General features: G+C 44.5%; 1 protein-coding gene across 1 annotated transcript in view; it reads right to left on the bottom strand.

Moving 5' to 3' along the window:
• Positions 1–679: 679 nt before the first annotated feature.
• IBA57 (iron-sulfur cluster assembly factor IBA57) overlaps positions 680–16752 on the bottom strand; it is a 31690-nt gene continuing 15617 nt past the window's right edge. Inside the window, exon 3 of the mRNA XM_074038351.1 lies at positions 680–1612. Within this exon, the coding sequence (XP_073894452.1) occupies positions 1545–1612 (68 nt within the window). The 3' untranslated portion in view covers positions 680–1544. The remainder of the gene's footprint in view (positions 1613–16752) is intronic.

The following is a 16752-nucleotide window of genomic DNA, read 5'->3' as shown; positions in this document are numbered from 1 at the left end:
GCTATTATAAATATGGTTGAAGAACTTAGGGAAACCACACTTAAAGAAGCAAAGGGAGGTACAATGATGATGTCTCATCAAATACAGAATAAAGAAACAGAAATTATAAAAACAACCAAATGGAAATTCTGAAGTTGAAAAGTACAATGTATGAAATAAAACACTCAATAGAGGAGTTCAATGGTAGGTTTTTAACTGGCAGGGAAAAAAAAGAGTCAGAACTTAAGGATAGATTGATAGAGATTCTGCAATCTAAAAAATGGAATGAAGAAAATGAACAGAGCCTTAAAGAAATATGGGACACCATTAGGCACACCAACATACACATGAGAAAACCAGGTCCTCACATACAAGGGCAGCCCACTGAGATTAACAGCTGATTTCTCATGGGAAACAATGGATACCATGAGACAATGGGATTTAAAAAAAAAAAAAAAAGGCAGACTGATTCAGCATGTAAACGTTTCTTGTCCAAAACAAAATTAAATGACTCTGATGATCTGGAATTCCCACTTTTGTGCATTTAACTGCTCATCTTTCCCTCACTCAACCTTGAGCACCACGTGGGTACAGGTAACAAAGCACAGACCTCCTGAATCATTTCTTCTCACCAAAACAGCAATTAAAACAGAATCTTTAAAAACGCTCAATCAGAACATTAAGTGCAACAAGCTTAAAATTATGTTAACATGATTCATGTTAGTGACCATCATCAAAACTGATTTCAAATTCTGAAAGATGCTTTAAACCACCTGCTAGCGAGGACTGGGATACTGTTGGTTGACTTCTAAAAATTATCTCATGGGTCCTTACTGTTTTCTCAATGTTCAAGATGAATTCAGTTGCAATTATCAACTCGGGTGAAAATCAAAAAATAACCAAACAACTTGATAAAGGGTTTCATGAAGCAAAGCCTGTATAAGAATTTTTTTTAATGTAAAGTAAGTGCAGGAATTTTAATAATTTATTCTGCATCCACTGAAATAAATGCCAAAAAATGCATATAAAAATTGGCCCACAGTATTTGCCAAATCTTTGAAAAGGCTGTGCAAAGTCTTTTTGCCATGTCCAAGGAAAATGAATCTCTGGGAACCCTTGTCTCAGTGTCAGCAGCATGGTTCTCAGCCTTCTCTCTCCCTGTCATAATTTAAAATTAGAGCCTGTAGAAACCAGTGGTCACATGGAACACGGTGATTCCTCCTGCCCCCAACAGCTGCCATGTCTCCCTGGAAATGCTAAGATTAGGACAGCACAGATTCCTAGAGTAAAATTAAGGGCCACAATTAACTGGGTGACTTAATTTGGCAATCTTGCAATTCCATTATGGTTAGAAAGTGGCTCTTCTCACTGCCATGACTGCTACAGAGTGACTCAGGGCCACTGCTCACTCTAATCTTTCTGAAGAACTTCAAGATCCCAATTCATGTTCATTCTCCTGGATATCAGGTTCTGAGGGTCAGTTCATGCAACATCCCGTCATTGTTTTCTTGTCCCACTGCTGTGCTGGGGGATGCCCTGGACAGAGTCATTTGTAGGGCACACCACTAAGCTGTCCAGGGCTTCCATGTGGCTACTGCTAGCTCTTCAACAGCCAGCGCCAGGGCTAGCCCATCTAGAAGAGTCAAGAGAACAGGGCCATTAAGGAAAATGTGCAGAGAAAACGGTCCCAGCAAGAAACAGTCTCTACTCTCTAAGCATTGACTCTCGAATGTGCTAAGAACCTACACAGGAAGCTGTTTATTTCTTCTTAAAAGAAATAAAACTGGAGTACTACTTCACACTTATCATGGGTTGACTGGTGTCCTCCCAAAAAGGTATGTTGAACTCCTCATTTCCAGAACCTGTGGATGGGACAGGGGGCTATGCAGATGCAATCAAGTTAAGATGCTGTCCTCAGGGTGGGCCCTAATCCAATCACTGGTGTCCTCACGAGAAGGAGAAATTTAGTCACAGAGACAGACATACACAGAGATGAGATGATGTAGAGACACACAGGAAGAGAGTGGCCATGTGAAGACAGAGGCAGAGACTGGAGGGATGTGGCTACAAGCCTACAAGCCCAGGGGCACCTGGAGCCACTGAGAGTTGGAAGAGGCAAGGAAGGATCGTCCAGTGGAACCTCTGGAGGAACAATGACCCTTCCCACACCTTGATTTGGGACCTCTATGGAAGAATAAAGTCTATTGTTTTAAGCCATTCAATTTGTTACAACAGACCTAGGAAATAAATACAATGCCATACACAAAACTCAAGCTGATTAAACATAGAGTTGCCATATAATCCATCATTTCTACTGCTTGATAAATACCCAAGAGAATTGAAACATATGTCCACACAAAAATTTATACATGCTTGCTTGTCCACAGCAGCATGGTTTAAAATAGTCAAAAGATGAAAACAACCCAAATGTCTATCAACAGACAAATGGATAAACAAGATACGGGTTTTCATGCAATGGAATATTAGTCAGCCACAGATGGGAATGAACTATTGATCCATGCTACAAAATGGATGAACCTTGAAAATATGATGCTCAGTGAAAGAAGCCAGGCACAAAAAGCTATATGTATGGCTCCATTTATATGAAATATCCAGAATATGTAAATCCGTAAAAACAGAAAGTAGACTGATGGTGGCCAGGGTCTGCGGGGGGAGTAGGGGATGGAATTTTTTAAAATTAAGCTGAGATAAATTTTAAAACTCTACTGAAAAAAAAAAGTAAAACAAACACTTTTAGAATACAATTGAGAACATTTTCAAGAAAGTATTTCTTCAAGACTCACCAAAAGAGCACACATCCCAAATAAGGAAAAAAAATAAATTTAATTACATTAAAATGTAAAATGACTATCCAACAAAAGATATCAAAAACAAATGTTGAAAAAAATGTCTGCTACACAGGTGACTTACAGAAATTCTTACCCATGCACTATGATACAGATACAAGAATATTCAAGGCCAGGCACAGTGGCTCATGCCTGTAATCCCAGCACTTTGGGAGTCTGAGGCAGGAGGACTGCTTAAGGCCAGGAGTTCCAGACGACCCTGGGCAACACAGGGAGACTCTGTCTCTACAAAATAAGGTTTTTAAAAACAGAATATTCAAGACAGCTGATGCTGGCAAAAAAAAAAAAACTGGCAACAAACTCAATCACCAAGGGAAGAATCAAATGAATCACAGGACAGGTCTGTCAAAGGTGGGGGCAATCACAGAAAAAAATGCAGTGGACCCTCATGCACTGATTGGGGATGACACCTGTATTAGTCCGGATTCTCCAGAGAAACAGAAACAACAGGAGATGGATATAAGTGTCTCTCACTGGTTCTGTATGAACCAGTAAGATACATGATACATGAGATGGATGGATGGATAGATATGATAAATAGATGATTGACAGGTAGGTACAGAAGATTGATAAATGGATCTAGATAGATTGGATACATGGATGGAGATGGATGATTGATAGATACTGATAGATAGATGACAGACTGATAGACTGAGTGATTATAAGGAACTGGCTCACATGACTATGGAGGCTGAGAAGTCCTAAGATCTGCAGTCAGCAGGCTGAAGACCCAGGCAGCCCACGGTACCATTCTAGCCCGAAAGTCAGCAGGCTCAAGACCCATGAAGAGCCAATGTCTCAGTTTGTGTCCAAAGGCAGGAAAAGACCAATCAATGCCCCAGCTCAAAATATTCGGGCAGGAGGAGTTCCATCTTACTCAGCCTTTCTGTTCTATTCATCTTACTCAGCCTTTCTGTTCTATCCAATCTGCTTTACTCAGTCACTGACTCAAATGCTAATTTCTTCCAGAAACATCCTCACAGATACATCCGAAATGATGTATGACCAAATGTTTGGGCACCCCGTGGCCCAGTGAAGCTGACACATAAAATTCACCATCATGACAACTGTACCCAGCATGGAAAGGCAAGCTGCAGAACATCGAGGGTACAACCCCAGCTAAGATGGGAAAAGGGCCACTTGAAGGTGGTGTGTGTGGATATAAGTGTGTGAGTAGAAACATCTGTGTCTGCACGCACAGAGGCATTTGGAAGTGAGCACAGACTGCTGACCATGGTGACCTTCAAGAATATAGAAAAATGGACAGGCTTTTTACTCTGTGTGCTTCTGTACTGTTAAGTTTTATTCAACAAATACACATCCCATTTGCAGTTAAAAAATAACAGGTCCCAGCTGAGTTGAGGACAGGTGCAGCCTCAAACACGTACTGAGCAGCAGGCCTAGGATTTAGGCATCCCCCTTCATCCTGAACTTTTCAGCCTGGCTCCTGAATCCTACTTTAAAACGAAATCTTAAACAGAGCCCAAGTAAAAGGAGCTGATCAGAACAGCAGAGCTGTGGTTCTCAAAGTGTGATCCCAGCAGCCTGTGGGTCCCTGGGGACCTCTTATGACTCCTGAGGTCCCAGTGGTTTCCATGGTGATGTTGAGGTATTGTTTGCCTTTGTCATTCTCACTCCATCATGAGTGTGGGGTTGTCTCAAGGATGCAGGACTCCAGTTCAGAGGATCAAAGCTAGGTGTTAAAGAGATTTGCCCTCATGATCCAAACACCTCCTACCAGGCCCCGCCTCCAACACTGGAGACTACATTTCAATGTAAGATTTAGTGGGAACACAGATCCAAACTGTATCAAATTTGTAAAAATAAATTTGAAAACAGGTGATATGGACAAGTTCCTCAAAAAACATAATCATCATTTCAATTCATACTCCCCAAAACTGATAAACTTCAACAACCATTTGTGATTTAAAAAAAAAATTCTTAGCAAACTAGGATTTCCAGTTATAATAACTTTCTCAACCTCAAAAGGAAGACCTACCAAGAAATGTCAACAACCACCAGACCAAGTGGTAAAACAATGATGAACTTTCCTTTAAGATCAAGAGCCGAGTGAGGCACCAGCACCCCTATTTAACCTGATTCATCAGAGAAAGGAATGGGAAAAAAACTCAACATTTACAGATTACCAGAAACAAACAAAACTGTCATTAATTTAAGATCAGATGATTGTCTAAAGTAAAAGCCCGAACATTTAAAGTTTAGCAAATTTATTTCTAAACATCAGTAACAAAAAATTAGATAAATGCAATTTCGCAAGGATGCCTTTTGCCACATATTAAAATTATTTTAAATAAATACATTTAACAAAAGATATATAAGGACTTCAGAAAAATTATACAAACTTTGCAGAATTAAAGTAGGCATAAATAAGCAGAGAGATATGCACTGCTTTTGGACTTGAAAACTCAGTAACACAAAGATGTCAGTTCTCCCCAACTTGACCTACACATTTAATGCAATGCTGATCAAAATGCTATTGTGTGTGTGCATGAGTATGTGTGTAAACAGACTGTAAAAAATCTGACTCTAAAATTCACACAGATAAGTCAAGATGTTATTTGAAGAAGACCTTAGCTTGTGACAGCATTATGCCAGTTACTAAGAACGATCCTCATGGTACAGTAATTAAGACATCATGGTTATCAGCACAAAAGTAGACAGACAGGGTGGAGCAGAATGAGAAGTCCAGAAACAAACTCACACAGGTGAACGCATGGAATCTGAACAAAGTGCACCCTGGATCAGTGGGGAAAGATGAACTTTCAGTAAATGGTGTTAGGGCAGCTAGTTATGTCAACCAGAAAACCACCTCACACCATACAGCCACACCAACCCCAAGTAGATTAAAAATCTACAGAAGAAAGGTCCAGGCCAGGCGCCGTGGCTCACACCTAGAATCCCAGCTCTCTGGGAGGCTAAGGCAGGCAGATTGCTTGTGCCCAGGAGTTCAAGACCAACCTAGACAACATGGCGAACCCCCGTCTCTACAAAAACTACAAAAATTAGCCAGGCATGGTGGTGCAATGCCTGTGGTCCCAGCTACTTGGGTGGCTGAGGTGGGAGAATTGGTTGAGCCCAGGAATTTAAGGCTGCAGTGAGCCATAATCGCGCCACTGCACTCCAACCTGGGTGACAGAGCGATACCCTCTCATTCATTCATTCATTAATAGAAAGGTATAACTACAGAAGTCTTAGAAGTTAGTATCATGAGGTCAGGGCGGGGAAGGAATTTTTAAGCAAGGCACAAAAAGCACAAACCTTTAGAAAAATAAATAAAAGTTCACTGCATTGGAATTAAAAACTCCTGTCCCAAAAGACACCATTAAAGAAAGTGAAAGACAAGCCTCACACTGACCGAAAATACAGGCAATACATAGAATTGACAAGGATACACAGATAATGCCTACAAAATCAGCGAGAAGGACAAGGGACTTGGAAAGGCCTGTGACAGGAAAGGAACAGGTGTGGCCAATACACAGAGGGGGCTCAACCCATTCCCAGTCGGGACATTAAATCCAAGAAACGCCTCTGCTGACCCGTCCACCTGGCGCCCGGGCCGCAGGCCATGTGCCCATAGGCCATGTGCCCACAGGGTGTGTGCCCGCAGGCTGTGTGCCCGCAGGAGGAATGCAAACCCTCACCTCTTGGAATCCCCTCGCAGTGGGACAGCCCACCCAGGCTCAGCCAGCCCTCCATTCTCTGCAGCAGAACGCTTATTGGAGACTGCAGGGAAAAAAGCGTCATTTTCCTCCGCTAAGGACAGTTTCTGAACAGTACCCCTGCCCTGCCCCACAGTGGAAGACTGCAGACCCAGTACCCTATGGGCCCCCACCCGGGGGTCCTTCCTGGGCTGGTTGGGTTTGGCCTCAAGTACATTGCGACGCTGTGAGGAGGGCCAGTTGCAACACTGTCAGTGACTGCTTGAAAACAGAATGAACTGTCTGTCCACCCGGGGTGATGTGAGCAGCACTTCTCACAACGGACATGAGGTGGAAGCAGCCCAGGCATCAGATGAATGGATAAACAAAATGACACACAATCTCATCTCAAAACGGGCAAATGACTCAAATAAACACTTCTCCACAGAAAACACACAACCAACCAAAAAGTACATGAGAAGGTGCTCAACATAATAACTAGAGAAATGCAAATCAAACCACAATGAGAAATTACCTTGTACCAGGCCGGGCACAGTGGCTCACGCCTGTAATACCAACACTTTGGGAGGCTGAGGCAGGTGAGCTTGAGCTCAGAAGTTTGAGACTAGCCTGGACACATGGTGAAACCCCATCTCTACTAAAATACAAAAATTAGCCAGGCATGGTGGTGCACGCCTGTAATCCCAGATAGTCGGGAGGCTGAGGCAGGAACCTGGGAGGCAGAGGTTGCACTCAAGCCTGGGCGATAGTGTGAGACCCAGGCTCAAAACAGTAATAAAAAATAAAAATAAAATTAAAAAAATAAATAAATAAAATAAAATAAAAAATAAAAAAACATAAAATAAATAAAATAAAATAAAATAAAATAGAAATTACCTCATATCCATTAGGATGTCCACCATCCAAAAGCAGAAAATAACAAGTGTTGGCAAGGATGTGGAGAAACGGGAATGTTTGTACACTGTTGCTGGGAATGTAAAATGCTGCAGCTATCATGAAAAACAGGATGGAGGTTCCCCAAAAAATGACACACAAAACTCCCACATAATCCAGCCATTCCACTTCTGGATAGATACCCAGAGGAATTTCATTTTATTTTTGTAGTGATGGGGGTCTTACTATGTTGCCTGGGCTGGTCTCAAACTCCTGGCCTCAAGTGGTCTGCCCATCTCAGCCTCCCAAAGCATTGGGATTACATGTGTGAGCCAACATGCCCAGCTTTGCCCAGAAGAATGGAAAGCAGGGTCTTGAAGAGATATTTACACACTCATGTTTACAGCACCACTACTCACAGTAACCAAAGGTGGAAACAACCCACGTGTTTACCCACAGATGAATGGATACACACAATCCAGGCCATCCACATGATGGAATAGTATTCAGCCTTGAAAAGGAAGGGGATGCTGACACAGGCTATAACAACAACATGCTGAATGAAATGCAGCAGACACAAAAGGACAAATCCCATGTGATTCCACTCATAAGAGGCCTCTGGAGTCGTCACAGTCACAGGTGCAGAAGAGAGAATGGTGGTTCCAGGGGCTGAGGAGGGTATGGGGAGTTGGCATTTGATGGGAACAGTTTCAGGCTGGGAAGACAAAGGGGGTCTAGAGATGGGTGGTGGCTGCACAACCACGTGAATGTACTGAATACCACTGAATGAGACATTTAAACATGGTTTAAAAGGGTACTTTTGTGTGTATTTCACCATAATTTTTTAAAATAAAAAATTTTTAAATTCATTTCTCATATTTCATCAATTCTGAGAACTCTTCTTCCTGCATTCCAGCCAGGCACATGAGACACGCCTCTGTTCAATGCCACCCCATGGTCACCATTGGACACAGATGGCTCCGTTCTCAAGGGCACTGGGGTGTCCCCACCCAGAGGCCACCTCAAGTGACCCCAAGTGAGCTGAGACCACAAAGCTGGGCTCTGACTTGCAGGGACTCGTCGGGAGAACGTGGCTGCTCCCTGGTGACCACAGCCTCAGAAATGCAGCCAAATGCCTGGGACTCACGTCCGGGACTCATGCCCGGGAAGCCATCTTGTTGTATCACAGCAAAATGAACCAGAGAAGCCGCTGGTTCAGAAGACACTGCTCTGAGATTTCTCAGAAGGGTCAGGGGAGGAAGGTCAGGGTTCACATTAAATTAATTCTCCCAGCTGTAATTGTTGGTCCTCTGCTGGACCATGGCCACACCTGTTATTGTCCCTGATCTGAATGCTGGGTGATCTTGCCCACACTGCCTGGGCCCCACAGGTTGGCTCTCCCAATGCAGAAATAATAGCAGGGCCATGAGGCATGAGGACCAACTCTGGGGCACGTGGCCAGGACACAGGCCACAGGGATCCAGAGGACGTCCTGAGAGTTGTCGAAGCCCTGTGGCACTTCAGTTCAGCCACGGTCACACAGCCCCAGTCTTTTCTTACCTAAAGACCAAAATATGGTCACAGAGGGGCTTTGTTGGCAAGGACCCCATAGGGATGCTGCCTATCTGGTAGCACTTCAAGAATCGGAGCCTAAAAGAAAAGGAAGACTGTGTCATGAATCTTGGGATTCCACCGGGGCCACATGGGAGCCACGAGGGGCCATGACTATCGCCCACTTCACAGAATAAGCCAGTGCTCCCCAAAAGGATCTACACACTTAATTCAATTCCTATCACAATTCCAGCAAGGGTTTTCATGGACATAGACAAGCTACTTCTAGAACTTATATGGAAAGGCACAGGCACAACAGTTGCTAAAACTATTATTTTTTTGTTTCTAGGTTTTTTGTTTGTTTGTTTTTCCTGAGGCAGGGTCTCACTCTGTCACCCAGGCTGGAGTGCAGTGGCGCAATCTTGGCTCACTGCAGCCTTGACCTCCCAGGCTCAAGCGATTCTCCCACCTCAGCCTCCTAAGAAGCTGGGACTACAGGTGTTTGCCACCATGCCAGGTGAATTTTTATTGTTTTTGTTGTATTCTTTTTGTAGAGACAGGGTCCCACTATGTTGGCCAGGCTGCTCTCGAACTCCTGGGCTCAAGCAATCTACCCGCCTCAGCCTCCCAAAATGCTGGGGTTACAGGTGTGAGCCACCACCACCCCCAGCAGCTAAAATCATCTTGAAAGAAAAGAAGGAAGTGGGAGGAATTGCTGTACCTGCTGGTGAGTCTTTCTACCACACACGGCCACAGAAACAGGGCAGTGTGGCATCCACTGAGGGACAGACACACACATCAATGGGACAGAATAGAGCCCAGAAAAAGCCCCCTCAAATATGCAAGACTGATTCCTTTCTGTAAAGGTGCAGCTCCAATGCAGTGGAGAAGGGCAGCCCTTTTAACAAATGGTGCCAGAGCAATTAAACAGTCACAAAAGGGAAAAAGTGAACCTCAGCCAAAACCTTGCATCTTATACAAAAATTATCTCCACATGGAGCATGGCCAACAGCAAACAATCTGAAAAAGAAATCAAGAAAACAATCCCATGGATAATAACAGCTACAAAGAACATAACATACCTAGGAATTGATTTTACCAAAGTGAAAGATCTATACAAGGAAAACTATAAAACACTGATGAAAGAAACTGAAGGGGACACCAAATAATGGGAAGATATTCTCTGATGATGGATTGGAAGAATTAATATTGTTAAAATGACAGTACTAGCCCAAACAATTTACAGATTTGATAAAATCCCTATCAAAATACCAATGACATTCTGCACAGAAATAGAAAAAAAATCTTAAAATTTATATGGAACCACAAAACACCCAGCTAAAGACCCAGGGTAGCCAAAGCTATCCTAAGAAAAAAAACAAAACTGGAGGCATCACATTACCAGACTTCAAACTATACTACAGAGTTATAGTAACCAAAACAGCATGGTACTGGCATAAAAACAGACACATAGGCTAATGAAACAGAACAGAAAACCCACATAGAAATCCAACCACTTACAACCAACTCACCTTTGACAAAGGTGTCAAGAACATACACTGGGGAAAAGACAGTCTCTTTAATAAATGGTGCTGGGAAAACTGGATATCCATATGCAGAAGAATGAAACTAGACCCCTATCTCTGACCATATACAAAAATCAACTCGAAATGGATTAAAGACTTAAATGTAAGAACCGAAATTATGAAACTGCTAGAAGAAAACATTGGAGAAACTCTGCAGGACATTGGTGTGGGCAAATGTTTCCTGTGTAAGATCTCAAAAGCACAGGCAACCAAAAGCAAACACGAAGCTAAAAAGCTTCTGCACAGCGAAGAAAACAAAATGAAGAGACAACCCACAGAATGGGAGAAAATATTTGCAAACTACCCATCAGACAAGGGAGTAATCATCAGAATATATAAGAAGCTCAAACAACTCAACAGAAAAAAAATACAGTAATCTGATTTTAAAATGGGCAAAAGATTCAAATAGACATTCTTCAAAAGAAGACAAACAAATGATCAATAGGTTTACAGAAAAATATTCAACATCACTGATCATCAGAAAAATGCACATCAAAACTATACTGAAGTATCTCACTGCAGTGAAAATGGCTTATATCTAAAAATATGGTACTTATACACATTATTACATATACACATTATTACATACACATTATAAAGAAAATATAATCCCAGCACTTTGGGAGGCCGAGGTGGGAGGATCACCTGAGGTCAGAAGTTCAAGACCACCAGGGCCAACATGGTGAACCCCTACCTTTACTAAAAATACAAAATTAGCTGGGCATGGTGACAGGTGCCTGTAATCCCAGCTACTTGGGAGGCTCAGGTAGAATTACTTGAACCTAGGAGATGGAGGTTGCAGTGAGCCGAGATCGCGCCATTGTACTCCAGCCTGGATGACAGAGTTAGCCTCCAGGTCAAACAAAAAGAAAATATGGTACTTATACTCAGTGGATGTATACTACATTATTCACTCACAAAAAAAGAAGGAAATCCTATCACCGGCAGCAACATGAACGGAACTGGAGGTCTTTTTTTTTTTTTTTTTTTTTTTTTTTTTGAGACAGAGTCTCACTCTGTCATCCAAGCTGGAGTAGTACAGTGAGCCAAGATTGTGCCACTGCAGTGGCACGATCTCGGCTTACTGCAACCTCCACCTCGCAGGTTCAAGTGATCATCCTGCCTCAGCCTCCCAAACAGCTGGGACCACAGGCATGTGCCACCACGCCCAGCTAATTTTTTGTATTTTTAGTAGAGATGGGGTTTCACCATGTTAGCCAGGATGGTCTCCATCTCCTGACCTCGTGATCTGCACAACTCAGCCTCCCAAAGTGCTGGGATTACAGGCATGAGCCACTGTGCCTGGCCCGCAACTGGAGGTCTTTATGTTGAGTGAAATAAGCCAGGCACAGAAAGAAAATTTCACGTGTTCTCGATTTCATATGGGAGCTGAAACAGTGGACCTCATGGAGATGGAGAGGACTGGTGGGTCCCAGAAGCCAGGGAGGGTGGGGAGGTAGAAATAAGATAAGTTGATTAATGGGTACAAATACTTGGTTTGACAGAATAAGACCTACTGTTTCAGAGAGCAGTAGGGTGACTGTAGTTTACAGTATTTGATTGTACATTTCCAAATAGCTAGAAGAGAGTAATTCAAATGTTTCTAGCATAAAGGCAAATGGTGAAGGTGATGAAGACACCCCAAGTATACTGGTTTGATCTCTACAACTTGTATGAATGTATTAAATTATCACATGTACCCCCAAAATATGCATCAACTGAAAAAAAAAAAGGATCACAGGCTTAAACAGAAAATATAAAACTACAAACTTGTAGAGAAAATATAGAAGAGGCTGGGTGCACTGGCTCACGCCTATAATCCCAGCACTTTGGGGAGGCCGAGATGGGCGGATCACCTGAGGTCAGGAGTTTGAGACTAGCCTGTCCAACATGGTGAAACCCTATCTCTACTAAAAATACAAAAATAAGCCGGGCCGTGGTGGTGGGCACCTGTAATCCCAACTACTCGGGAGGCTGAGGCAGGAGAATCGCTTGAACCCAGGAGGCGGAAGTTGCAGTGAGCCAAAAGCACGTGCCATTGTACTCTAGCCTGGGCGACAAGAGCCAGACTCCGTCTCAAGGAAAAAAATAATAATAATAATAGAAGAAAATGGCCAGAATCTAGGCCTAGGCAAAGAGTTCTTAAAGCCGACACCTAAAGCATGATCCATAAAGGGGAAATTTAATCAATTGGACCTCATCAAAATGTTTACAGCGTTTGCTCTGTGAAAGCCGCAGTGAAGAGGACTAGAGGGCATCCTGCTGACGGGAAGAAAATATTGCAACCCAGACACCGTCTCCCATTGTCATTTGTGCATTCTGTTCAATAAAATATACTTGTAACCCCGAAATTAATCCTCTGGGAGTGTTTAGAGTCGTCTGCGGACTTTGGCAGCAGTGAGAAACTCTGCGTGGCCCGGCACACTCCTTCCCAGCTCGGGTGGAGAAGGTTGCACCCTGCCTGTGGTTTTTGGCTTATTGTGAAGCATCATTTCATGGTCTATTTAGTGCCACATTTTCCACACGTTTGTGCTTTGTGCTTTTTGTGGGTGATTTCGCATTTAAAGGCACCTCCCAGCACAACGCTGAAGTGCCATCTGGCATCCCAGGTGCAGGAGGGCCATGACATGCCTCCTGAAGATTGTGTTAGATAAGCATGAGTTACAGTGCCCCCAGGCCGTAAGCACATGAATGCACCAGCAATCTGTATTAAACCAGGTGTCTTCAAACAAAACACACCTAAAGCAAGGCTATGCATTGACTAGGTGATTAAATGTGACCAGAGGCTCCCAGGCGCCTTGCCAGTATTTCTCTGCTGAATGATGGATAAGAATTTGCTATTTCAGCAATCCTGGTGACTTCACGGATGTAACTACTGCCAAATAATGAGAATCGACTGGATCTGACATATGGTATCACAGTATCTACTGAGGCCAGGTGTGGGGGCTCACTCCTGTGATCCCAGCACTTTGGGAGGCCAAAGTGAGAAGACTGTCTGAGCCTAGGAGTTCAAGACCAGCCTGGGCAACAGAGTGAGACCCCATCTCTACAAAATCAAAAATTAGCGGGGTGTGGCACCTCATACCTGTAGTCCCAGCTACTCGGGAGGATCACTTGAGCCCAGGAGGTTGAGGCTGCAGTGAGCCAAGATCACACCACTGCACTACAGCCTGGGCAACAGAGCCAGACCCTGTCTCAAAAAAGTAAATAAAAAAGACATGCTAAACAGCGAGAATTAAATGAACAATCCAATTAGAAAGTGGGCAAAAAACGGCCAGGCGCAGTGGTTTGCGCCTATAATCCCAGTACTTTGGGAGGCCCAGGTGGGTGGATCACCTGAGGTTAGCAGTTCGAGATCAGCCTGGCCAACATGGCAAAACCCAGTCTCTACTAAAAATACAAAATTAGCCAGGTGTGGTGGCAGGCGCCTGTAGTTCCAGCTACTTGGGAGGCTGAGGCAGGAGAATCACTTGATCCTGGGAGGTGGAGGTTGTAGTGAGCTGAGATTGTGCCACTGCACTCCAGCCTGGGCGACAGAACAAGACTCCATCTCAAAAAAAAAAAAAAAAAAAAGAAAGAAAAGAAAAGAAAGAAAAAGAAAAAAAAAAGAGAGAACGGGGAAAAAAAATTTCACCAAAGAGGACGTACAGATGGCAAGTAAGCACATGTAAAGGTGTTCGACGACACTGGCCATCAAGGCAATACAAACTGAAATCACAGCATGAGGTCACCACAGTTAGATCAGAATGAGGAGAACAAAAAGCAGTGACCACCCCATGTGCTGGGGAGGACGTAGAGAAACCAGGTCACTCACACTGCTGGTGGAAGGTGAAACAGGACTGACACTCTGGAAAGCAGCTGAGCAGTTTTTTACCAAACAAAACAGGCAGTTACTGTATGGCCCGGCAATCACACTTCCAGGCCCAGAGAAATGAAAACACACATTCACACAGTAAATTGACCATGAATATTTGTGGCAGTTTTAGGTGTAACAGCAACAATTGCAAACAACCCATGTGTCTTTCAATGCTGCCTCGACTGGCTTGGGCCACCAGCACACACTGATTTTCCCAGTCCTGGAGGCAGGAGTCCGAGATCAAGGGGGCAGGACTGGTTCCTCCAAGGCCTTCTCTCCACAGCTGGCAGCCCCTGCCTTCTCCCCGTGCCCTCACATGGCCTTTCCTCCCTGTGTGCACCCCAGGGGTCTTTTTGTGTGTCCAGATTTCTTCTTTTTATCAGGATACCGTCAGATTAAACTAGGGCCCCCCCCATGTGACCTTATTTTAACTTAATCATGTTTGTGAACATTGTGTCTACAGTCACATTCCGAGTCCCTGGGGATGATGGCTTCAGCCTATGATACTGTTAGGGGGACATGATTCAGCCCAAAACAAATGGGCAGATGGGAAAACAGACGGGGCTCACACCCTAGGAAAAACAACTCAGAAATAAAAAGGAACGAACTACACAACAGCTGGAAGAGAGCTCCAGGATATGTCCTTGTGCCAGAGGCGGCACCTGAATGACCCCATGGATATGACGTTTCTTTTCTTTTTTTTTTTTTTTTTGGAGACAGAGTCTCACTCTGTCACCTAGGCTGGAGTGCAGTGGCACGATCTTGGCTCACTGCAAACCCTGTCTCCCAGGTTCAAGCAATTCTCCTGCCTCAGCCTCCTGAGTAGCTGGGATTACAGGCGTGTGCCACCACGCCCAGCTAATTTTTGTATATTTAGTAGAGACGGAGTTTCACCGTGTTGTCCAGGCTGGTCTTGAACTCCTGACCTCAAGTGATCTGCCCACCTCGGCCTCCCAAAGTGCTAGAATTACAAGCGTGAGCCACCATGGACAGCTGGATATGACATTTCTGAGATGACAAAATTCTAGAAATGGAAGATGGGCTACGGTTGCCAGGGATTAGGGATAAGATGGCGTCAGAGCCATGGGTGTGGAAGGGCCACACAGGGATCTTCCTGGGGATACGAAGTGAGATGGGCAGAGGCTGAGTAAGGCCATCGGATGGCATCGAAGTCCATGTCCTTGTGTGAGACTGTGGTGTTCTGCAAAGACTCACTGTTAGGAAAAGTTGGGCAGAGGGAACAAGGGATCGCTCTGTACTCTTTCTTACAACAACTATTACGGCAACAAAAGTTTCTTTTTTTTGAGACAGGGTCCCCCACTGGAATGCAGTGGTGCGATTGTAGAGCACTCCAGTCTTGACCTCCTGGGCTTAAGTGATCCTCCCACCACAGTCTCCCAAAGTGCTGTGATTAGGATTAGGGTTAGGTGGGGATTAGGGGGCATGAGCCACCATGTCCAGTGGGCAATAAAGTTTCAATTAAAAAACAACAATATCTGCAGCCCAGCACGAGCTCCTGAAAAGACCAGAAACACAATCAGCACACACCTGTCCACAGCTGGTGAGGCCAGAGGGCAGGTGTCCACCCCTTGCAGCCGTTTTCCCCAAATGCCCTTCTCCAGCATGTCTGTGTGGCCCACACATCTGAGCTCCCAAATCCAGGACCCTCCAGACTGCCTACCCCCAGCTGGGCATCCAACCGCTATCCATACCTCCAGTGCCCTCACATACCCCATCCCTGTCTTCACCTCAAACACTCCACCCACCACACACCCTGTCCCCACCACACACCCTGTCCCCCACACACACACACCCCGTCCCCCATACACACCCCATCCCCACCATACACAACCCATCCCCACCACACCCCGTCCCCACCACACACCCCGTCCCCACCACACTCACCCCGTCCCCACCACACACGCCCCGTCCCCACCACACTCACCCTGTCCCCACCACACACAGTCCCCACCACACACACCCCGTCCCCACCACACCCTGTCCCCACCACACACATCCGTCCCTACCACACACAGTCCCCACCACACACACCCTGTCCCCACCACACACATCCCGTCCAGTTTTCCTGCTTTATTTTTCACCACAGAGCCCGTAGCAATAAAATATACCTTGTATTTTCTTTTCATTGGCTATAAGCATTCAATACACGGTTGAATGAAGAAATAAATGAATCAATGAAAGATGGACCAGAGCTCAGCCATCTCCCAGTTTTTCTTCAGCAGGACCCCCTGCTATTATTGTCCCTGAGAACTTCTCACTGTGAGAGAGTCTGACATAAAACAAAATGTATTAAGTAATCCTTCATTTCTCCCACAAATGCCAGTGTGCACAAACTAAGC

Source organism: Macaca fascicularis, chromosome 1 (genome assembly GCF_037993035.2).
Source record: "Macaca fascicularis isolate 582-1 chromosome 1, T2T-MFA8v1.1".
NCBI lineage: Eukaryota > Metazoa > Chordata > Mammalia > Primates > Cercopithecidae > Macaca > Macaca fascicularis.
Note: the sequence above shows the minus strand (reverse complement) of the source record. Positions and strands in the feature narration are given on the sequence as shown.